Source organism: Drosophila mauritiana, chromosome 2L (genome assembly GCF_004382145.1).
Source record: "Drosophila mauritiana strain mau12 chromosome 2L, ASM438214v1, whole genome shotgun sequence".
NCBI classification, from domain to species: Eukaryota; Metazoa; Arthropoda; class Insecta; order Diptera; family Drosophilidae; genus Drosophila; species Drosophila mauritiana.
The window spans coordinates 13,598,531-13,622,992 of NC_046667.1; the positions used below are offsets into that span (position 1 = coordinate 13,598,531).

Consider the following 24,462-nt stretch of genomic DNA (forward strand, 5'->3'; position numbering starts at 1 on the left):
AATTTTTTTATGAACGCACTTGACTCACGGCAATGCAATTCAGATTAATCCACGACATTTAAAATAAATAAATAAATTATTGCATAGTTGTGGGAATATCCTCTGACTAAAATAAATTGTCTAAAGAAACTTAAGAGTAACTCCCCACTCCCACATAAAATATATTATGCATATCCATATATTTATCCGTAAGTCCGTAAATATATAATATATAAATACATAATATATAGTCCTTTAGGGCTAGGTTTTAAGTTGGCAGACTATATCTCCTTTATAAAAAAATGTATTTATTCCAAAATAGCAATGCACCAATTCAGCTTAAACAAAAGGTTCATTAAGTGAAAACACCCTATATACTTTATTAATATCCTATCGAATTCAGTCTCTTCTACCATTTTTTTTTAATGGAATGTCCAGTATTTCTTCAGTAAAAATACAATACTTAAGTTTTTTTTTTAATTTTCGTTTTATTTACATTATTTAAATATGTACAAATATTTCATAGAAAAGAAATTTACGTGAAAAAGTCGAAGGAGCAACTCGTCAGCAGTTATTTCTCTGTGATTGTCTACAAAAGAACTGTACACTCGATGGATTTGGATGCCAGGAGACAGGCACTTTTCAAACGCCCCGGATAGGTTTTGGCAAGCTTTCTAGAATGGTTTGCGTCAGTTGTGTGATTTTCTCCTGGTTCCGATCCTTCCAGAATTTCGGTTGGTATCACAAACTAAAACTAAATTTGTAAGTCGTACGTTGGCGGTTGCTGGGCGTGGGAAAAGAGGGTGGGGTGCTTGATTCTTAATGTCTGTTGGATACTTTCGACTTGTTGGTTCGCTCGCCTTCACCCGACTTCACTTCTCGCTTGGCCCTCGACAGCATTGCGATTTCATCTACTTTTTGTGGAGGTAGCCACCGTGGGCGGAGCCGCCGTAGGAGGAGATTCCGTGTCCGGAGATTCCGTGTCCGGAGATTCCGTGTCCGGAGATTCCGTATCCGGAGATTCCGTGTCCGGAGTAGCCGTGGCTGATGATGGCAGGAGCAGCGGCAACAGTGTGGGTGACAGCCACGGCGGGCTTGACGTGGCTCTCAACGTGGACAGGCACGGGCACGGCCACCTTGTAGGGCACTGGACGCTCCACATGGACGGGCACCTTGTGGATCACACGCTTCTCGACGGTGTATGGCACGGGCTTCTCCACGGGCACGGGGTATGGCTTGTCGACATGGACGGTGTAGGGACGATCAACGGGGATCTTCACGGGCACACGGATGACCTTCTCGACGGGGTAGGGCTGGGGCACCTCGACGGGCACCTTCACGATCTCCTTGACGGGCACATGGACGATCTTCTCCACGGGGTAGGGCTGTGGCACGGGCACCTTAACGGGATAGGTGACGGTCTTCTCAACGGGGTAGGGAACGTGACGCTCCACCTGGTAGGGCACCTGCACGGTCCTCACCACGGTGTTGGTGTGCACCTGGGTGGGCAGCTCAGCGACAGCGGGAGCCACTGGAACTCCAACACCGATGCCGGATCCCAGAATGGCGCCTCCCGCCGATGGTCCATATCCGTAGCCAAGACCGTGGCCAATGCCGCGCTTCTCCTGCTTCTTCTCGGCGGGCTCGGCGGTCTCGACGGCCTTCTTGGGTGCCTCCTCACTGGCGTTGGCCACCAGCACGCACATCGCCACAAGGCCGAAAATGAGCTGCAATGACAACTGGGTTAAATTCGATCGAAACCCAATTGGCTTGGTCGGGTGGTTATGCAACTGCAGCCGCTTCCGGCTCCGCCTCCGCCCGGTTACTCCATAATTTGGAATATGACAATTATGCAATGTTGGGTGGAAAGTTGGCTGGGCAACCAGCCAAGTTCAATCGTGGCCTAGGCCCCCTAACATATTGGGCATGCGGCGTATACTTAATGTGGCTTGCTATTTTCGCAATATTTCGATTAAAATGCAATTTGGAAGAAGGCAAATTCAATTTTAATTTCGCGTTCAAAGCTTTTTAATATGAATCTACATTTTTGTTTTATTTTTTAAATGCTAAAAACATATTCTCAAACATCCTATCCCTTTTGGGTTGAAATTCTCTTTCCATTTTAGTTATTATGAAATGTGATTTCTTTAAATAAGTTATAAATTTAGAACTGCTAATGGTAAAATTAAATATTTCAACTTTCTTCTTTCTAAAAATCCTTTCTTAAAACAATGTTCTGATTTATTTATTTATTTGCCACAAAAAAGTAACATAGAATATCCGTTCTATCCTTGCATTTGAAAGAGCTGATGAAGTTGTGCAATATCTTGCTTTTACAAATATTTTAATTGCAACACCGATATATCTACATTGTTCCAAAAATATATATTTTATTTTGCTAGTCACTTTAACTGAATCCGAGTTCTTGAAGCACAATTATTCTAAGCAACACTTCGAAGGAGAACACACTGAGCTTAGACCGAACATACCATGGATTTCATTTTGCACTAGGTTAGCTCCTCAACACTTTGCGATCAAGATGGGCTTGTATGTCTCAACCAACCCGCAACAGTTAACTGAATAATTTCGCACAGACGCAGCGAGCTTTTATATGGCCGATGCTGTGGCGGGATTGTCTTCAGCCGCGGCTGCGCAGTCGCCGTGAATCGAGATCGCAGCAGCCGTTTTGAAAAAGCTCGCTCTCTCTCTTGGCCAACTGTCCGTGTGAGCCATGGCTCAAAGGAAATGCGTCAGCAAGGGAGCTTTTTCGAAAGAGGGTGCCTCACACGGACAGTGTCCATGTCGTCCGTGTGATTTGCGCCTGTATGAGTGCGTATCTGTGAACACACTCGAGCTCCAACTGTAGCGATCTTTGGGAACCACTGAAAGTATTCAGACACCAAGTACCTGGGGGCACAGTTTAGTAGAAAGAATCGTTTCTTGCCATTAGCCAACATAACAAACATAGAAAATGGTTAATTTTGTTTAATTTTGTCTTAATCTACCAACGATATCCAATCAATTCTTTCGGAGAATCGCTCTTAATTTAAAAGTTCAAACAATATAGTTTTTTTAAGCAAGTAATAGGTATGGATCTTAATCAACGACTTTAGCCTAGAATATGGCTCAGAGTTTGTTTCTAGAATATTCAAAAAGTGATTTTGTTTTGTTACATTTTTGTTAAACAGCTTAAAAAGTCATTAGAAAGTTTATGTAATTTAAGATCGGGGCCCTTCCTCCGACGTCCTTTTGCACAGTTAGCTTTACAAGTATGGTTATATATATCCATTATTATATTACCATTTTCCAATTGCACGAATATATCTTATTAATATATTCTCTGTAAAAATCTTGCATAAATACAAGAGTGTTAAAGTTTCCCATTTAAAATTACAATAACGAATAATACAAATAAGATAAACTTCTTGGATTTCTAACCATTTTACATAATTCTTTTAAAATCAACACATTCGAAAAGAGCATTAAATATTAACATAATAATTATTGACATATATAATTAAATATTAACGAAGTTATAAATGAATATAGAGAGTTTAAAATTTATGGACCATAAATAAATAAGTAATATTTGGCTGGTATCAAAACCTACATAATTATGCAAGAAAATACAAAAAAAATAAAAACGCAAATCATTTTTCTAAAAATAGTTTTTACTAGTCCTTAGTGTTGTGAAATTTGTGCATTCGACTTATTTTATCGAGCCCCAAAGCCTTGAGCCATTAATAAATAAATAACAAACCGCGAGCACTTCAGTCACATAATCAAATTAGACACAACGGGCAAAGTGTTCCACAGCCATAAGTTAAATTCACATTAGCCACACATTTCCGAAAATTTCAGGTTGCAAATCCAGTTGCAGTTGCATATTGAATGTAAATTGCTTGGCTGCAGAAGAAACATGCGCCGCATAGTCTGCTTGATTCTGTGTGGCTTCGTGACTGAACTTTTGATCTCGGATTTGTGTTTGGCTCCGTATTCTTGTTTGCTTCGCTTTTTTTCTGCTTTTTGGCCAGGCTGAGCTTCGTTTTAAGCCTTGATATGGGTGCATTGATTGAATGCTGTGGCAGTGTGGGTAATTTGACATTTTAATGCTGCAGAGGAAATACTCGCCAATGGCCATGTAAATGGAACGTGTGAACAATGAGTGGACCGCAAAACGCGCACAAAGGAGAACAGATACGGACACCAAAATCATGTTGGTTTTATGTGCATTAATTTAATTGTGGACATAACGCCGCGGACATAATGGCAACACCGAGCGTATTAGGCTTTGTAATGTGCAGTTGAAGGCGAAGGTCGCCAGACATCATCGCCATGATCAACACCACGATCATCAGCATCACAATTGGTGGCATAGACTGAGTCAAAGTTGAACTACATAAACGCTAGGCCTTGCCCGGCGTGGCGCTTCTTTTGTGGCAAGTTTTCGTTTTCCAGTTTTTTCTTTTATTTTTTTACTAATGTGAGGCTATAGTATCCAGCGCAGAATCATAGCAATGCAGCCGTGCGGATGACTTAAGCGCTTCGAATAAAAATATGCAAGCCAAAAAAACACGAAATGAACGGCCACAAAAGAGCCCAGGCCACCGAGCTCAAGTTCAAGTTTATGCATCGCGCTTTTGGTCATTGTGGTTTCCTATTCATCGCTCGGATTTGATGAATTTTCTAGATCACTTTCATTTTGTTGTTGATTCGTGAACATTTGAATAAATGGACAAAGATAGATCGAATATCTTAGATTGAGGAGCTGTTTTTGGTTTAAATACCGAGCACTTATGGAGTGAACGGGTATTTTGGTTTTAACAGTACCCATTGTATATTTCTGTAATAATAAATATAAGGACAAAGACAATAGTAAACGATTTTACTGTTTACTTTTTTATTAGAGATTTATCCATTCTCTTTTAATACCTTGTTAAAAATTTTGGATTGTTTCTTTAATTACCCAGGTTTATTCCAAAAATGTGCGCCCACTAATCAAACGAAAATCGATCCAAAAATCAATATGGTAGGCACAAAATAAATTAGAAAGTAACAGTTTTTCACAAGAACCATATGATAACACTGAGAAATTAATTATGAATAATTGAATATTCAATTTCCGTTTAGATATGCAAGGTAATGCTATATTCAGTTTTCAATACACAATTCTACATTTCATTTGCATATGATTTTATCCGCGTCTATCGAAAGAGGAGGTTCTTTTATTAGTAAATTTGTTGTTTGACATTTCGCGTTCACCAGCCGCCACTTTAACTAATATAATTAATTAATGCTAAACTGACGTCAAAGCTCAGCTCGCAAGCAAAAAGAAATTATCACAGATGAGGTAAACACTTTAAAGTTTGGATGCTCTTAAACAAGAATACGTTTGACTGAATTAAAATATTTAAATCTTGTAACGAAGAATAATAAACACTACTGATTTAAATGATTATATTTGTTATTTTCCTGAAAAAAGTTATTATGTGTTTGAATATTTAATATTTCATTTTGCAGGGTATTCACAACCAGTATCCGAAATCTTCCACTGTTTCTTGTGTATAATTCTGTTCTCTTCTAGAGGAGTTGGACCACAATTTATGGAATTTTCGGGGATTTTTTTGTTGAAAATAAAGATTATATAACCAAACGAATTAAGCATCTTTAGAGCACATTTGTTTATAAACTCTCAGTCAGCGATGATGCCCAGAAATGTTCTTCTCTTCTAGCCAATTGTGCCATTAAAAATGATTTAAATCTTTGACACGAAAAACACCTTTCGTGAGGGTCATAAAATATACCACATACAAAAAATAAACTTATTCAATTAAGTTAAGCTTTATACTGCGTTCGGCAATAAAAGACAGAAAAAACCCGAAACAAGAAGTTTGCTATATAATAAAACATTATATATAGATGGTAATTAACAGTTCGAACACAAAAGAGTGTCATTAATTATAGTGCAGAAGCACTTATGAATTTCATTCAAACTCGTTCGATTTATTGGGTGCTGCTTAACATTTGTCATTTGACATTTGTTGCCATTTGATTTTGGCACCTTTTCCAAGTCGACAAATCCTCAAGCATTCTCTCGATTCGATTGCTCCAGTTTTGAGATGCCACACATTTGTCAATCGAATGCCGAACATGTTTCGATGTCTGAGCCGTGCAAAAATGCCCCAAAATGATTAAATTTGCAACGATTTTGTGGCCAATCAAAATTGTGGAACCACTTTTTGTGCTGTTGCCAACTAATTGCGACCTAATGGCGTTCGATTTCATTTCTAAAACGTCTAAAGTGCAAGTCTCTGAAACTTATAACTTGATCGAAATACAAACGTGTTGGATATACAAGCTAAATATGTTGACAATCAGTTGATTAGCACAAGGAAGCTGATACCAATCAAAACTCATTATCATCCACTTCTTCTTCTCCCTGCTCATCAGTAGATTTTAACCCGGTTGATTTATCATAATCACAAGTTCCGAAAGGAAACTGCGAAGGTAATGCCAGCAAACACCGAATAGTAAGTGCTTTATTTAATTGAGCACAATTTTTTCCTCAAGTTTTAGTACTTGCATTCAGGGTCTTTTTTCGGTGGAAGATCAGGCAGAAATTTATCATAATTAAAGAGACGCCGCCGAGCGACATAATTTGACCCAAATTTTGGAAATTGAATTCGGAATGCGAACGAAGTGGCAAAAGATTTTCTTTGGATGGCCATAAACGTTTTCGTGCCGGAGCTAAGGTCTTTTGGATTTCAGCTTGAGGTTTTGTCTAGATCGGCTTGGGTTTTGAGCCCGGGCAAATAACATTTGTCAATTGAAATGGCCAGAAAAACAGAAACTTGTAGCAACTGCGGGTCGAAGACAATCGTGCAAAACCTTCGACATTTAATTTTGTTTCGTTTTTGTTTATCTCTGGTCTGCACGTTTGGTTAGCAAAGAAAATTGTCTAGAAATAAAAAACATTGTTTACATGGAGCAATTTTTGTTGCCTCTTTTTTCTTCGCTTGATAATTGCCCGCAAAAAGGTCATAAGAGACCCCGAAAATAAATTTTTGATTCGCTCGTTGATGGACACAATTTTTCGCCACTGTCTTGCCACCGTTTTGACCTCAACACCCACAAAATGAACAAAAATAATGACCTTTGACTGGCAGTGGTTCGCACTTAAATCTCTCGTGCTGTAATATTTTTTGGGAAAACTCCAGTTCGGCCTACAACAATAGCTGGCGAAGGAAATGACCAAAAAAAAACGAATCTTTTGATTTGACATTTTCCATGTAATTGGCCAAATGCGGTTAGGGGCCCGGCCCCGCTTCGAACCTTGAATTATCAGACCACCGCAGCACCGCCTTCGACCGCCGTCGATCTCGAAGTGCACACGGAACCAGACTCCAAAGCCGCCAAACAGAACCCGAGGGGAGGCCCCCCATCCACCGATCTTGGCGGCTGACTCCAGTGAGGAACTGGCTGGTACGCCCTCCGAAACGCCCACGCAAACACCTATAGCAGCCAGTTTGACGGCCCAAAAGTCGTTAACAATAATGCAAATAATAAAGATATTAGCTGAGCTGCGTCGTGAGTGCCTATATAAGATAATAAGGAATCTAGATAGGAAATACTGGTATACAATTTTTAAAAGGTTCAGAATTTATTTAAATTTGTAAGTGATCTTTCTAGTTATGTGCTGAATTTACCATTTAAGTCAATGGGAGAAGCCCGAATTTATTTATCTAAGATCCTGAGAATGGTTACCAGATGTTTTAAGAGTTCTGTTTGCATGCCGCTTCATTGACATTCTTGTTTTCATGTTTGCGGCTGTCTCGTGTTTGGCAATAAAAATAAATAAATCATTTTGAACTGTGGCCATTGTTCGTTTGTACGAAAACTCTGCAGCAATTAGTTCAAAAAAGTTTACCAACAATAAAAAAAAACAACAGAACTTCGAATAAAAACGTAACGAATAACAATAGTTTGGCTGGCCTGGGAATTATGTCGTTTGCTCGACTTTTGTTGCTGCATTTTAAGCAATATGGCAAAGTGTGAGAGTGTCTGTAGCACCGTGTGAGGTGATGAAAATTTTTAGTTTTATGTAGCAAGCATATAAAATTCCCAGGCACATAATTGTCAGCACCGAGAAATGCAAATGAAATATGTCGGCAGATTAATCATCCTAAAAAGCTAATAGAAGTGGTTATAGTTGGTTTCATAAAAGAGGTGAGGCTTAGTGTGCTTAAACCGAATAGGTACTTCATTTGCACTTACAATTTGTATATCAAATAACAAATTGCCATTGATTTTGTTTAATTGAGTGATTTGCAAAAAATGCATATTAACTTGATTCGCTTAACTAACCCAGACTCGATTGACATTTAGCCAACTATATGGAATGCCACGCCCATTTGGATCACTGAAAAATTAGGCAAATGATTTGACTGCAACAACATGTCATGACTCGACTCGACTTTGTGAAATAAAAAATTACCAATATCAACAGCAGCCATCCCACAGAAGACAATGAATGGACAGAAAACGAAGCCAGTTTGCTGCAAATGCCACAGTGACACACTAACTGGGTGACTCCAAAAGCCGCCACAGCAGCAACAGCACCTAAATGCAAAAACAAAAATTATGCAACTTCTCCAAAGTATCTCTTTTTCGAGCAGCTGTAGCTGCGGCAGCAAGTCGCAGCATGGTAGTTGGCTGGACTCCTGCCGTTGTCTAGTGCCCCAGTCAGATTTGGGAATCTGCCGCTGGTGCAGTTTGATTTCTTTTGGATTTTTGGGAAAGATGTTTTCCAAGAGATTTTCCTATTCAATTTGGGACTACTTGGTAGGTGCTCGGTCCACTCCAAAGGCGTTGGCTGGCATTTGTTGTTGGCCCGCTTGACATAGTTCGAGGCGGAGATAAAGAACTTGAAGGAGTGTCCATAGTCCCAGTGAAACACTTTCAATACGGAAACGTCCCACTGAAGCTAGAAATAAATCGTTGTGAATTCGAGTTCGTTGCCTGAGTCTTTTGTTTCGTTCGCTGGACGCAGGTGAAAGGATCCGCGCGGCGCAGCTTTCGTGCGAGAGAAACACACCCGTGGTCGAGACTAGGCCAGACCAGACCACAATTTACGGCAATAATTCAAAAGAGGGATTGCATAATACTATTGAATGCGATGCGGTAGCATTTATGCGCTTAATTGTTTGCAATTTGAATGCACCATCAGATGGGGCGGAGATGAGCACGGACAGGTGGTTAACCAGAAGTCAAGGAGGTCGAGTCATAAGTCGATGTCAAGATATGATCTGGAGTGCGCCATAGATGGAGTGAGCAACATCGTAGGAAGCCCAATAAGGCAATTTAGTTATAAATATATTTTTGGGGTAGTTTTAGATGTAATCCAGTAATTTTAATGTTAATTTAAGTTGCTTTAAATTGAAATGGCATATACATAAATCTTTAATTAAGCCCCAAAACGTAAATTTAGATCTTCTTTTATTGCCTGGTTTTTATAGTTTTCCATCGTCATCGCCGTGGGGTCAACAGTCTTAGCATTTAGCTGAAATGCGATCATGCACCATGTCAATTGCATTGTGGCTATAACAAGTATTTTATTTGCCGACTGGCTGGCCAAATAAAGCGGCAAGCACAATTGCAGGGCAGGCCAAAACAGAAGGCACATACGATGTAGGGGGAGATCTTGTGGGAGGGTCTTTGGAGGGGGCTCGGATTGGTTGGGAGACACTGAGATTTCCAGATTGCCAAAGACGTTCGCTTCACTTGACTTGCGCACCGGCGACTTCGATTACGTTCGCAATTTGAGTTTCGGTTTTTGGTTTCGGTTTTGGGTTTTGAGTTTTGTGTTCGAGAAACTGGTGCAGGTTTTTTTTGTCGTGATTTCTGTGCAAACTGCTGGCGAGCAGACATGCATTTTGGCCAAAGGAAAAAACATCACATACTTTAACTAAACCAATTCATTTCGCAATCGGCCGACAACTGTTTGACGTTGCAGACGCATTCGGCTTGGATTTTGGCGATGGACAAGTTGGCGGTGACCTTCAAAACGTCGCCGCCGACTGGATAGTCGCTCATTAGAGCGCAAGTTTCACATTTGGCAATATGTGGAACGTCTTTAGGTGGCCTTTTCTCAGACTCAACCGAACGCCGAGAATTGCGAAAAATTCGTTTTCAGTTGCCATCTTTTGTCGGCCGACGTTGCGCTTGTGTCTCCATCATTTTGTGGCAATTAATTAAGTCTCAACAAATATGCGTACCTCCCCCATCGTCAAATCATTTCCACCGATCTCCCCGCCGATCGGTGCAAGAAATATGGTTTTAATTGGCCGCCGTCGGTTGGCGCAATTTGTTGTCTTGTCTCTCGGCCGGAATGGTTATCATTGCGTAAATGTTGCAATTCAGGCAATTCCTTCACATGTCTGGGATCCAATTTTTACGGCGTGTGTGGGATCTCTTTTTCGATTATGGGCGGAAACCGAACCGATGATTTATTAATTGGCAGTGCTCCAGTTATGAGCATCGTCGATATTGCGGATTTAGACTATGCATATGGAAAAACCATAAACGATTCATATTATTCATATTATGCCAATAAATTCGATAAAACAAAATTAAGTTGATATATGTACTACTCTCCCTCCAGCGATGATAAACTTAAGGCTTTTCTCTGCCATATTAACGATTTTGTATTTTTGGCATACGAATTCTATTTATAATAATTTAAATATTATTATGCATTACGCGGCGACCTCTGACCAAGTCCTCTATATAAGGTTGTGTGCCTCCTATGTAATTATTAACCATTAAAATATATTTGTATTTAATTGCTATCTGGAGGTAGTGGTATTGATCAACGTGAAACATTCTTGTGCAAAGTAATTCGTTGTAATTAGACCCTCAGCTCGGCGACAATTAAGCTTGATAGAGAGATCCGCTTTATAATCGTTGCATAACCCGAAACAATAACCAAGTCAAGAACGAAACTAATGCAATATGTGTACATACGTGATTGTATGAATGGGAATATGGGTATTTGCACACAACACCTACGTGTGGCAAAGTCGAGAATATAATTCGTAACAAATTATGGTTGAAAATTCAGAATTACGAGTGCATGTAAGTACGGTGTGCCCCTGCCACGCCCCCAATGGATGTGTGCACATGCTGTCCGCAAAGCCGGCGACCTTCAAATGAATTCTTTGGCCTGGAACTGGTTCTAAATCTGATTCTAATAGCGATTCTATACGGACACAAAGATCGGCTCTCTTTTGTTTCTAAATGGACGTTGATGGAAATTAAGTCAGAAATTAACAAGAACGGGTGACTTTTTATTAGAAAGTTGTTTCAGTTCCGTCTTTGCCATGATCAACGTCCTTGGGATCAAATCAGAGTCCAAACCCGCCCAGAGGGCTTTGGCCCCGAGCATTAATCCAATAGATAAAAAAGAAATACGGTTCATCCCAAAAAATACACGGGCTGATCTTTAATATATGGTAAGCGAGCTTAGAAGAACTGTTTTAATTGCCCTCGTTTGGGTAATAAGTAAGATGGACCGAACCGGATTTTTATTTTATTTTTGTTTGTCGTTGAAGTAAACAAATGCTAAATAGCCCTAAACTTAATTGATTCCATCCATCAAAAAACAAACATGCTCAGAAGCATTTTTGCAGTTTGAAAGTTGATATTTTGGTATTTGATGAGGAAAAACCCGGCACAGTTCGTTCACTTGTCGTAAAAAGTTGAAAACCAGCATTAAATACCAAGTGACTACTCCTCTTTTTTACGCATCTGGTTAAATGTTACTCGAAAATTTATGAGCGACTTTTAAATGAACTCAACTGACGTTGACTTGGAAATGGATGGCAGTGGAGAAGTGCACGTCATCTTTGGCTACCAACTGCTCCGGTCGACCTTGTGCGTGTCTTGTCTCAATCTGATCGGAGATCAACTTGGCTTTTAACATCACCTGGTCGGTAATCAATGGGCCTATGAGCTTGTCTACTGGTGGGATCCACAACTGGAAATCTTCTTCCGTCTGAACGCAAATGCATTGCCAATTTGGGTCATGTCACCTCAGATGACAGACTGGCATGGTGAGAGGATTTTCGGGTTTAAGGACCAGGAAGGCGTCAAGACATCTGTTTTTATTGTGACTGAGTATTATTGATTTATTACAACTTAAGCTGTACTTAATTACAGGCATGCATAATTCGTATCTCTTGGCTTAAAATAATTACTGGTATCCTGCTTGTTACCTTGCAAGTTTAAGGGGCTTCGTAAAACTTGTTATTAAAGTGATCGAAACATAAAGTTTATGAAACATTCCGTCTATTTGATAAATATTATTTGAGAGCTCTAAATTAAATTTCGCATATTCCAGAAATTGCTCCTCAAAAAGTCTAGTTCAAATACATTTTATAAATATTATTTTGAGTAGCCACCCAATCAAAAACACTAGCTATTTAATAACGACATACTCTTTATTTACAAAATATATTTACAAGATATACAATTACAAAGAACCCTATGACAAACTATTTCCAGCAGCGAACCAGTGACAAAGACAGTGAAATTTATTTTATACATTTTATTTTATTTGTCCTTAATAGATTTTCACATAGATATTTCTGTTCTTATTATCCATTCAATTCATTGTGCGCCGAAACCTTTCACTGATAAACGTGGCCAGCTAAACTGTCCATAAATGGCGAAATTTACAAACAGTTAGCTGGTATTTATCCTAAACCTGGAGTTCGTGGCCCAGCACAATGGCTTCCATTGGATGGCTGGATTGGAAATAATTTACAAAAGGCATTGCTTGTTTCATCTTGGGGGTTCTTATCAGCTACAGAGAGTGGCAGGGCGGAAGTTGGACTTCCAGGGGGTATTTTAAGAGTTTGCTTTTTCGCTCGGTTTTGGAAAGGAAGGCTGACAGGTGGAGAGAGTGGGGAAGATAATTGAAAATGTTGCTAGATATCCTTCGGCTCATTTCCATTAAGTCCGCTCGCTCCAATGGAATCGCCTGCTTCCGGTCCATTCCGTCCGCTTACTTGTGGTAACCATGGTGGTCGGAGTAGACGGTGGCATCGTGACCAATGGCGCTAACGGGGTAGCTGCTCACGGCGACGGTGGGTGCGTGCTTGACCACGGAGTGGGACACCACGGGCACCTTCACGTAGACGGGGTAGGGACGGTCCACATGCACGGGCACCTGGACATTGACGGCCTTCTCCACGTAGACGGGGTAGGGCTTGGCCACTGGCACGGGGTAGGGCCTGGGCACCTCAACGGGCACTGGGCGGTCGACGGGCACATGGACGGGCACCTTCTCGTGGCGGATCACCTCGTAGGGCTGGGGCACTGGCACGGGCACCTTGACGTACTCCTTAACGGTCACGGGCACCTTGCGGATGACTTCGTAGGGCTGGGGCACGGGCACCTTAACCTCAACGGGCACGCGCTTCTCATGGACGACGGGATAGGGGCGGTCCACATGCACGGGCACTGGGATTCCCTTGGTGATGGTGATGGTCTTGTGCACATCGGCCTGCTTGCTGATCACATAGGGGGCGGGGGCGTGGTGGACAGCGACGGCGGGAGCAGTGTGTCCAACGGCGATCGCGGGACCACTGTGGCCCACAGCGATGGCAGCGGGTGCGGAGTGTCCGGTCAGTCCGTAGCCATGTCCGTAGCTTCCGTGGCCGGAGATGGAACCATGTCCCAGGTAGCCGGTGTCCAGACCAGCATGACCGTAGCCGTAGCCCAGATCGAGCAGGCCGCGCTTGTCCAGCTTCTTCTCCAGCGGCACCTTCTCACCCTCGGTTTTGCTGGCGCAGGCGGAGGCCACCAGCAGAGCGGCTAAGCAGATCTGCAAAGAATTGGGTTGGTGCGTTTGGTTATGATCGGGCTTAAACTATGCATTTAAGAGGTTTTTAACATAATTTGATTCTATCTATATTTATATTGATTCTTTGCAAATATAGCTTAAATCTATTCCGGTAATTTGGTAATACAATCTTAGAGTTCTCAACTGTCCAAACTCATCCTATCATGAAATTCGTATAGCCAATTCTATAAACATTCGAAGCCCCTCTATGATAAAACAATTTAAAATATGCAACCTACATATATTGCCTAACGAAAAGGTTGGCTTTTATCACCCATTGCCTAGTTTGATCGATTACCTAATCGCAATAGAAAGCGAAGGCGATATGTGGCCCGATTCGCATTGTGTCGTCCGTTGTCTCATCGCCCTCTTTCGCGATTCAAATGGTCAAGTGAAATTTGTGCGTGCCTGGCATAAATGATGCAGTGCAGACATCGCCCACTGCCACGCCCAGTTTCCGCAATACGCCTTAACCGACTGGCGTCACGTTACGCATACGCAGTGGGCAACGCAGCGAATGCATTTGGAGCTGGCTTTAATTGAGCACATGAACCCAGTTGATTACGGCCTGGTAATAGACGTGGCTGGCACTCCAATTATGATCGTTCAGTTAATAAACGCTTATTAGCCATGTCGTTCAAGTTGAATTTGGTCGTTTGCGAGCATTTCACCTCTGATTAAGGAAATTTATCGGATTGAATTGTTTCAGGAAGTTGTTTGTAGTTGAAGATGGTCGGGTAAACAATGTGCTGTATTTGCAATGCAAAAGGCTTTACTGTTCCAATTAGTTCATGTCAGCATTGTTCTGTATGGAATTCTTTGTAAGATTTCTAGATTTCTCACACTAAAATATGCTACCAACAGCGATGTTCACATACTTGTACGATAGTACCCATTTACATATCAAACTAAATTCTAATTTATTTCTATATGTCTAATTACTATATGTCTGTTGTACTTACGAATACTTTCATTGTGGAGTCTAATGGGACTTGCCAAGGCTGTAAATAAACAAAGAAAACAATAAGATTATTTATACGAAATGCAGCATAGAAACTTTTTTTTTTATAAAATCAGCACTTTAATTGGTATTAACAATCTGTTCTTTGGGAAAATGTTCCTTGGAAAATGGAAATTATTTAGAGCACACGTCTGAACACAGCTATTAGTTTATAACTTTTAGATCACAGCTTAAACTTTATTTCATTTTCACATAGTCTACACGCATTTCAGAAACAAACAAAAATTAACTTGGCATTTGGCTTCACTTACAAGCAACTCAGTAACAGCGAAATAGACTGTGGAAGGATTGTAGAATCACTAGCGATTCCAAACCTTTGACTGGATGCTGTCTGTGGTCAGTGGCGCGCTTTTATACCCCCAAAGAGTTTTTGTGTCAAAACGAAACTGAAAACGCCGCCAAACCAAGTCGCTCAGCGGTTTCCAAAAGCTTTTCCCACCACAAACCAGCCTAATTGCTCTCTTCAAAGCTCTGAGTTCGACTTGGTCTGCGCTTGTATTGGTAATGCTTGTGTGTATTAGTGCGGCACGGAAAGTTGCAAGCGGAAGCGCTCACCAATACACTGGCATGCCACCAATACTCGCGCAATCGCGGCTTTTCTCTGTGTGTATTGGTGACTTTAGCCGCCGACTTGAAAGTGGCTTATAAAATATGGGTGCAAATTTGATCAAATCAATTTGGGAACATAAAAAGCAAATAAAATAAATTAACCAAATCTTGAATTGAAATTTATTTTGGGAAAATCCCGCAGAACGTACTAGTAATCCTTTGTTGTTTATTATTTTTTTTTTATTTGTATAAAGAGTCTTCGGGTTTCTTAGCAAGTTGTTCCCAAAAATATAGATTTCATCGAAAGGTCATATGTCTATCAAAATCGTTATGTTTTGTTTGTCAACTTTCAGAAGTCAGCAGTTTTGGTCGAACCTGATTTCTAATATCAATAATTCTGAGTCTACTTAATGGAAATTCGACTAGATTTTGTTTTGATTCCCATAAGTAATACAAAACTTGCTTATTAATATCATATTTATACGTTCGGCTCGCATTTTAAACAAAGGGTCTATAAATCTGGAATTGTTCAAAGGGGTAATCTGGTTTTAATCTGAATGTTGATCATTGTATAATTTCGATATAAAATTTATTTTGAAACTTTTTGTGGCCCAGTAAACAAAAGTGTATCAAAGCAATTTCTTTCATTTGAGTTTAATAAATCTGGAATTCACTTAGCAGATATAATTTCGTAGAACTTGATTTAACGGTAACCTGATTTATAACTTAATTTATTTTTTGTATAACACTGTGTGTGGTTTTCCGGACTTTAGTATTTAATTTTTAACCGGATTCAGATCTTTTAAAATTGGAAATTAATTCCATTAAAATTTGATTTTGTAATTGAAAGTAGGCAACATTCATAAAAGTTCACTGTACTTTTGCACAGTTGGATTTGCATCAATATACATTGTTGCAAGATAGTAATTTGAGTGTGATGTCTCAATTTCTGTTGCTGTCATAATTAGGCTTTCTGGTTTTCTTGCCACCTTTGTGATACTCGGGTTACCATTTTGCACTTCCTGCAACAACCAGGTGAAAACGGAAGCTACATCTCTGGAATTTCTCGGCTTCTTTGATGTCGTTGACAATGGTTCAGTGGTCACCGGGCGGAAAAGATAGATACCATTTGCGATTGGGGGTGGTGAAAAGTGATGCAACCGATGCGGTGCATAACCGTGGGGTGCGAATCTCAAGTTTCGCACTCGAAATCGATTATCGGAACGCTGGGTGTGGGATTGTGGAGTGGAATACCAACGGGGATTGCAAATGGATCTGTGACTGGAACAGTGACTGGATCGGGTGCCATGCGTGAGATCTGCACTGTGGCGCAAAAGTGAAAGGCCTTTAAGGGTCGCCGTTGCAGTAGCGGCATTAGATGCTGTGCATTTGCACAAAATCAGATTATATATCAGCCAGGCTGAGTCCCCGTGATTTGGCAATTGCCAGCATAATTATTTGTTAATGCGCAAAATGAAACCTGTTGAATGTTGGACTCCGCTCCAACCGGCCGACTGGCAGCCCAAATGATATGCGTGTACCGTGATTGACTAATCCTAGTCCCATTGTCTTGCTCTGACGGGCGGGAAAGATATTTGCATTTTCTATTGTCTATATCCGATTCTACAAAGGCAATCAAACTAAAACAAACATCTATCTATCGCCATATAAAGCCGCTTTCCAAAGTCTATGGTGTTTTGTCAACACCTCAGCCTTTTAGAGCTGAACTAATAAAAAGCTTGTTTAAATTTTGCCTGCGATCCGCTTTTTATTCCTTATTGACCTGTCAGGCAACTATCAAAAATATATCTGCCGTTATTTCATTTATTGTCCATATTCTAAAGATCTTTTTATATATTTTGTTGCAAATATAATGTATGTCTATTTCAGGCTCAACAAACTTTATATGCCACAAAATCCTTGACGTATTTTAAGTTTTAATATGCACACTATTTTTCTAGACATCCCCGAAATGATAAATATTCAAAGGCAAAATTTGAAAAGCTAAAAGTCCCAATGAAAACACTGTGCCACTTGAATTAGCAACCGTTTAAAATCAACTAAAATCTGCATATAATTATGTAGTCATCAAAGAGAACGTAGGACTAGATTGTTCTGTTAAATATTTAAATGTGACCATTAGATAACGCATCCAATCAAGACTAACCGAGATACGTAAGAGGCCAAACCTGATTTGCCTTTTGAACGACGCCCTTGGCCACAAAGAGCACGATTCTGAGTTGTCTTCTCCATTACATTGGATTTCCCCAATCCCAAGAGCAGTTTGCCTGAACTTTGGGCTAAACAACTTTTACTTTCTGCGGAAAATGTGTCGTTCCCAATGTTTGTCCACATGGAACAGCGCCAAGTCAGCTCGACCGGTGCAGCTGTTTGCCCACAACAACGAGAGTTACTATTCTGTCAGACGTATCCACCAGATACTCCCACTTTGGGGGGTGGTAAAAGAGAGAAAGAGAGGGGGCGTGGCGTGTTGCGGTTGCAACATCAAAGCCGATGGGGGAAAGACCCCCCTCCACCAGTTTGCAAGCTGCTGCAGTTGCATTTCGACTTTGCCATCTCAGTTGGCCTTTTTGGACGCTGTGCGGATTCTCATGTTCGAAGTCGCCATAAATTGTGGTCAACCGATGCGACGTTATTCATTGATTATAACGACAACAATAACTGCAGTTAGCCCAATGCATGTAGCCGCCTATTGATTTATGGCCAATTGTTTTGCGCTGTGTTAATGTTCGGGGCTGTTTTGACTGCCTTTTGCACGCTGCTGTGGCCTGTTTTCTAGAGTTTTGGCCAAGCGCCTTGCACTCAGACTGTGTCAAAGGGGCCCCAAATTAGCCAAATAATAATTAGGCTTATTTGGGCCGCAAGTGGCTGGCAATCGTCGCATATTTACGCTGCATGGCATGCGGTTATTCACACGATTGTAAGCGTGTTGGGCTGCAGGTAAACGACTTGAAATGCGAGTGGAAAAAAGCTTTGGGAAAGTCCAATTTGCATATGACTAATGGCGGAAACTGAAGTGTTACGAATTTGGTAATTATAAATAGATATCATTGTTTTTTGATTTTTAAAATTTTTAATAATATTTCGAAACTCCAATATATTTAAAGATTTTAAAAACATTTGGCTGCTTCTTAAGTTTTTTTCACTAGTGATAATTTTCAAATTATTTAGAAATATAGCTACATTTTCATTTGGTTTTAAAATTTTTTAAAGATATTATAACGTTAATTACAAGTCTTTCACTATCATACAGTCTTTCATTATCATAAAGAAAATCTTCTCAACATATTTAGCTTGACCTCAGCATTTAAGCTATCCTTGCCAATTTTTCGAACTTCCATCATCTTGAAAATTATGAGCTGCCAACGCAAACGATTTGGTTTTTAAACCGCTTTATTTTGACTACCATGCCGAACTGCAAACGTTTTTACAACTTTTTGCAAGCAAGCGAGCTTAGTCAAAATAATGTAAAATGATAAAAATAAAAATAATCATTACTGCGAACATAACAACTTGTATGGCAATTCGGGTAGGAATTGGATCAAGTTCGCTGCCACGAGTCTGGGTTGCCTCGATTGGATTGTCTGGCGATTGGGTTCACAAGATTATTGATTTATGTGCACGGATCCAGCGACAATCGAGGCACAAGCAAAGTGATCTCAAATTAAATGCTAATTAGGTTCCAAAAAGCGGATCTTGAACAATAAATAATGATACAATTAGGAGTGGAATTACATAGCGCTGCATTTTGTCGTATCTCGAAAATGAGCAATACGCTGCCGCCAACGGATCGGAATTGGAATTGGAGTTGAAATCGGAATCGGAATCTGAAACTGAAAGTGCATTGTGCAATGTACTGAATCGCCATCCACGTCGACATCAACTCGAACTCTATTTATGGCCAAAGCACGAAACCGGACCGACTTCTTGCCGAGTTGGAGCGACTGCATCCGCAATGTTTCTAAACGAGAAGAGAAAAAAAACAGTGGATGCGAAAAAAATAAAATAACATAAAACTAAACCATCTGAGTTGCGATCTTTTGAAGGAAGCTGTTGGCCATTCGCTGTCTTGGTCGCATTAGTTTGTTTAGACCGCACGCCCATGGCGCTTAAGTGATTTGCTGGCCGGGCCATGAGAGCGGCGTGGCCAACAGGGCGTATGCCTAATGTCCAGGCCAATGGCTCGACAACGGCATCGGATCGGGCTGGCCACGTTTTCTTTGCAAAGTTTTGGCATTTTGACATATCAAGTGAAAAGCCTAAACGATTTCCGACAAGTAACCAGTTTTTGCTTCGGTTCATTTTTTGTTTACGAAAAACTGCACATTACAAATGCGCATAAATTTTGGTAACATTTAAATAAATCTAAAAGTTGGGAATTAGTTCGGTCTGTGGGTGTGGGGTAAATATTGAACAGATTGCCTAATGGAATCAATTTATCATCAAAGTAAATTTAAGATAATAGAATTCGACATTTGGGCCTTAATTGCTGCTAGAAACATGAACGCTGATGCTAAGAATAACATTTAGAAAACGATCACACTGGTCAAAAAATTATTATATATTTTTGAATCTAATTTTGTTATAGCTGTTAACTCTATCTGGGAAAACTCACAGAAATTAGTCCTCATGACCCAAATATTTTATCGCACAAATTGAGCTTGGAAGTCATGAACTCGGCATGTTAAAATTAATTGATATTGCTTTCGGATTCCCCCACTGCTCCATTACAAAACCCGACCCGTTTCCACCTGATGAGCATGCGCATGAAAGTCAAGGTCGGTCTTAAAACAAAAGGAAGCCGAAAAACAAAAAATGTGTAACTCGCAAGTAATTTTCGCTTCGTCAAGCGAAACAATAAGAAGTGATATTTGCCCTAAGACTAACGACATTAGCAGCAAATTACAGGCCGCAGTACAATTTCAGGCAGACCGAAAAGCATTTCGCGAAACGATTGAATGCATTCATGGGTCCGCCAGTCAATCAGTCAGTCAGTCATGGACATTGAACCACTTTAGGGGCATGGCTAGCAGGCTACTGGTTAGAAAACGCCATCCAACGAAACCAAAAGTGATCTGAGCCAGTACTAACCCAGTGCGACCTCAACAAGTGACATTCACATCAGTTGGAAGAATTGAGCTTGAATTAAATTATAAGCTCAAACGAGAAATCTATAAGCATACCATTTATAGAAAACTAGAGTACCGAGTACTATATATATATTTGAGCGGTTTAGCGGACACTTAAAAGCCAGTTAAATAATATATTTTCCCCGTTGCTTTCCTTGAGTTCCCATCTGGCCATTGCCCGAGTCACAAATCCTCCTTTGAAACCGGCATTGTGCAAGAAGTTCGCGGCTTAAGTCTTTTGATTGTCCGCTGGAACGACAGACAGAAGCAGAAATGTCAATTGCCATCGATTGGCCGAAACCCGATGGGGAAAATAGCAATCGATAGCTCAGTTCAGCTGGCCCATTCAGCAATTGGCCAAAATGAATGGTTTGCCAACGAGACGAGAACCCGAAAACCGATCATTAGTGGCGATCGCATAAACGACATCGTTCATACGCCCCGCGGACGTTGAATAATTGTACTCGCTTTGTGGTCTCCGAAAATTAAAGATTTTTCGCATATTTTTTATTGGTACATATGTTCCATGTCCCCTCAAACGTTGAATAGAATTTTCGCAACATTTAATTTTAGCACAATGCTGCTGAAAAACGGCTGCTGCAGTGGCTGCTACAAAAATTGGACTAATTGCCGACAATGTTGGCTCTGATTGACTGGACCAAAGACCGTCAGGCTGGCCGAGTGTTTGATTGAATGATTGAACGAATGAATGGCAAGCGTTGAGACAGCAAACGGCGAACAGCAAAACGGCAAGAGGCAACACCACACCAGCAACACGACGAGGCAGCTGCCTAATCCCTGTTATTGGGTCATGTCGCGTCTCTGGGAAAATGTGGCGACGATGTGGCAATGTGGCAACCGCTGCCAAGTGCCAAAAACATAACACACCACCGAACCAACCACTGAGCCAATGAGCTAGTGAGCTAGTGTGCCAGTGTACCAGTGAGCCACCGGGCCAAGTGGTTGCAGTTGCAGTTGCTCTCTCGTCAAAGTGGCTGAAGCTGATGCACTTAATGGTGGCTGGGAGTTTTCAGCCGTGATCGAACGTTGTGAAAAGTGAACATTAAAAATGCCATTTTTTCCTAGACCCCAACTTGCAACATTCTCACTGGGAGGAATGAACAATATGTTTGACTGCGATGCTGGAGAGTGAACGACCCAAGACCTCCAATTCAACCACCTATCTCTATGACGCTTTAGTTGGGGAACCCCCGAGCAGAAGGCCGAAAATAAATTATCGCCTCTTCCCTCTCATTTAGAAAGAAAACAAACAAAAGAAATCCATTAGTTGAACTTGTTCTTGGCCCTCAACGTCTTACTAGTTTTGTATGCTTAAAAAAATCCCAAAAAATCCGCCAATATGTTGCATAATTATTATAAATCAATGAACAGTGACTCTGCAGAAAAATAGTTTCTGCGAAAAAATAGTTAGTTCCTATAAAATTAAAATTTTAATTTAAAAAGGGAAACCCAGCTGCTTCGGTTGTAGCCAATTCGAACTTATCTTTTGAATAATTGCTACCCGATTGCGCAGCCGTCGCCATAACAATACAATAAAAATGCCATAAACATAAATGCGATTAAATGAGCATAAAGCACTGGCAATTACAAGACCACAAAACTTGACTTTTGCATGATTTCGAAACTGCAAGAGAACGACTTTGGCCGGCGACTTGCTTCAGTTTAAGGCTTCAACTGGAGCTCGACCTTGAGCCAGAATGCGAACGAGTGGCCAGTAGCTGAACTGCAGCTCACACTGAATCCAACAGACAACCGCCAACACCATGTACACGAACTGTCTTACATAGCCACTCTCACTCGAGACAATTGACAATGTTTAAGTTGGCCAAGAAGCGTGACCGCGGACGTTCTAAGTCGATGTATCTATAAGGCCACGTTTCCGTCCTCTTTCAGATACTTTTTCTCCACGGTTCTGCAGTTCCAGATCTATCGAGGCCTGTGCCGCGAGTCCGGCCAGTATGTGCCAGGTGATCCTAGGAAGCCGCTCCACCAATGCGACATTTACCGCCAGCCAGCCGCTGGAAATATCCTCAAGTAAGTAAAGTATATAGAAAATCTAAATTTAAACTGGTTCGATAGTACCATTTAATAGTACCATTTTATTTCCACATTGAGTTGTTGCTTAACTTCTTTAGCTTAGCTTAATTTATGTTAAAACGTTATTTTGTTTAATAAAATTAAAACATCTCATCATGAATAACTAGATGAGCAGTTGTGCCCCATCAATTTTTTTGATTTCTCTATTTGTTTCCTGGAAAATTTATATATTTTTCGCTAATAAATATTTATAGAAAGAAGTAGTTGAATTATTGTGGTAGAAATATTATTTGTTTAAAGATAAAGTTTTTCTTATAAAAGATAATTTAAGGGACCGAATGAGTACTCTGAGTGCCCCTGACTAGTTTTTTGTATCAATGCTATAATAATGGTTTAAATTTCACCTCACAGAACCCTGATGTCCAAGGGAGCCTCCCAGCCATGGCAAGAGGTTCTTGAGGAAACCCTGAGGGAGGGTCGCTTGGATGGCACCGCTCTGCGTGAGTACTTCGCTCCACTGGAGGAATGGCTGCGCCAGGAGAATCTGCGGACGAACGAGTATGTGGGCTGGAACTACGATGGTGACTACTGCAAGAGGAGCATCGAAACTGCTGGCTTGCAGATCTTTGGAGGATATTACAATGGTGCGACGGGACAAAAGTCAGCGTCATACCTATACCCACTGATCATACTGATTTACCTTTACTTCAGCCTACGTTTATTATGAAATTCTGTCGTTTACATGCTAACGCTAAGAATATGTAAACAAAACAGTCAGACAAAATGTTGTTCCACTTAATACTTCCGCTTATTCAAGTCGCACCTATAACTAAGTTGAACTTGAATCAATGCCAAAAAATACACACACACAATTCTAAAATTAAATAAATAAAAACAAAAAACAAGCAAATCTGACAAATTGCCCGACTGGCTCTGACTGCACCCTAAAAATTGCAACAAAACGAAATGAAACTACGAATTTTGCTCGAATGCGTTATACCCCTTAATGAGCCTATATATACAACTAAAAAAATTATAGAAGGAAAGATGATTGAAGAAGGAGATGGAGGATGATTGATTAATTTTTTGAAAATTCCAGAAGATTTCGTTGATCCTGGCATGCACCAGTGTTCTTTCGAATACCCTCTTGCAAAACCAGTATCCAAATGGGTGAAGAGCTTAGTGGGATGGGGGGCATTTGGGGCAGCTCCGAGTGGGATGGTGTGTGCAACCCATGCGGGTCATTGGAACTCCGGCGTCGCACGCACATTGCTCACTCATTTGGTGGGTTTGTTGTTGCTGCTATGGCTGTTGCTTACAATTTAATCAAATAAAATAAATAAACGTGCTGCAATTTCATAGTTGTGCTTTTGTTTTCGCTGCAGCTGCTGCCCCGTCTGCGGCTTCTGATGGAGTCGCCAACTGGTTTTTTGTTGTGTATAAATTTGATTTAATAAATTGCAGCAGCAGCAACTTCGGTGTAAACAAGACAATCAACACTTGAGTGGGTTGGACGGGTGGCTGGGGCATATTATGGGGCGTTGCACGGTCATCTCGGTGGCATTGTTCTAAAGTTTATCTAAGAAATACGACACTTAAGCTAAGTAACTTGAGTGGTGCAGCTCACTTTCCGCATACTTCTAATCAACTTAAATGGATACGATTTCGATGGCAATACGAAGAATGTGCAAAGCGATTTAAATCTGTTCAAGCTAGATAAGTAAGTAAAATCCTGATTAAAATTACAAAATCGTAGAAACATTATTGCTTTTTAGCACAAATACAGCACGATTGCTTGCTTA

The 24,462-nt window shown here is 40.6% G+C and overlaps 3 protein-coding genes across 3 annotated transcripts in view; 1 reads left to right on the plus strand and 2 right to left on the minus strand.

The window, feature by feature from the left end:
* The window catches only part of LOC117146254 (angiotensin-converting enzyme), a 41,110-nt gene extending 17,485 nt beyond the window's left edge, over window positions 1-23,625 (plus strand). Inside the window, exons 8-9 of the mRNA XM_033312204.1 lie at window positions 22,517-22,657; window positions 23,072-23,625. Coding sequence (XP_033168095.1) covers window positions 22,517-22,657; window positions 23,072-23,387 — 457 coding nt within the window. The 3' untranslated portion in view covers window positions 23,388-23,625. The remainder of the gene's footprint in view (window positions 1-22,516; window positions 22,658-23,071) is intronic.
* LOC117146267 (non-classical arabinogalactan protein 31) lies at window positions 470-2,550 on the minus strand. The gene is made up of 2 exons (XM_033312259.1): window positions 2,469-2,550; window positions 470-1,706 (listed from the first exon to the last, which is right to left on the minus strand). The coding sequence occupies exons 1-2, from the start codon at window positions 2,478-2,480 to the stop codon at window positions 891-893; spliced, it is 828 nt and encodes a 275-aa protein (XP_033168150.1). The 5' UTR covers window positions 2,481-2,550; the 3' UTR covers window positions 470-890.
* Window positions 12,569-15,239, minus strand: LOC117146264 (zinc finger protein 512B). The gene is made up of 3 exons (XM_033312243.1): window positions 15,155-15,239; window positions 14,845-14,883; window positions 12,569-13,864 (listed from the first exon to the last, which is right to left on the minus strand). The coding sequence occupies exons 2-3, from the start codon at window positions 14,854-14,856 to the stop codon at window positions 13,043-13,045; spliced, it is 834 nt and encodes a 277-aa protein (XP_033168134.1). The 5' UTR covers window positions 14,857-14,883; window positions 15,155-15,239; the 3' UTR covers window positions 12,569-13,042.
* Window positions 23,626-24,462: the final 837 nt, after the last annotated feature.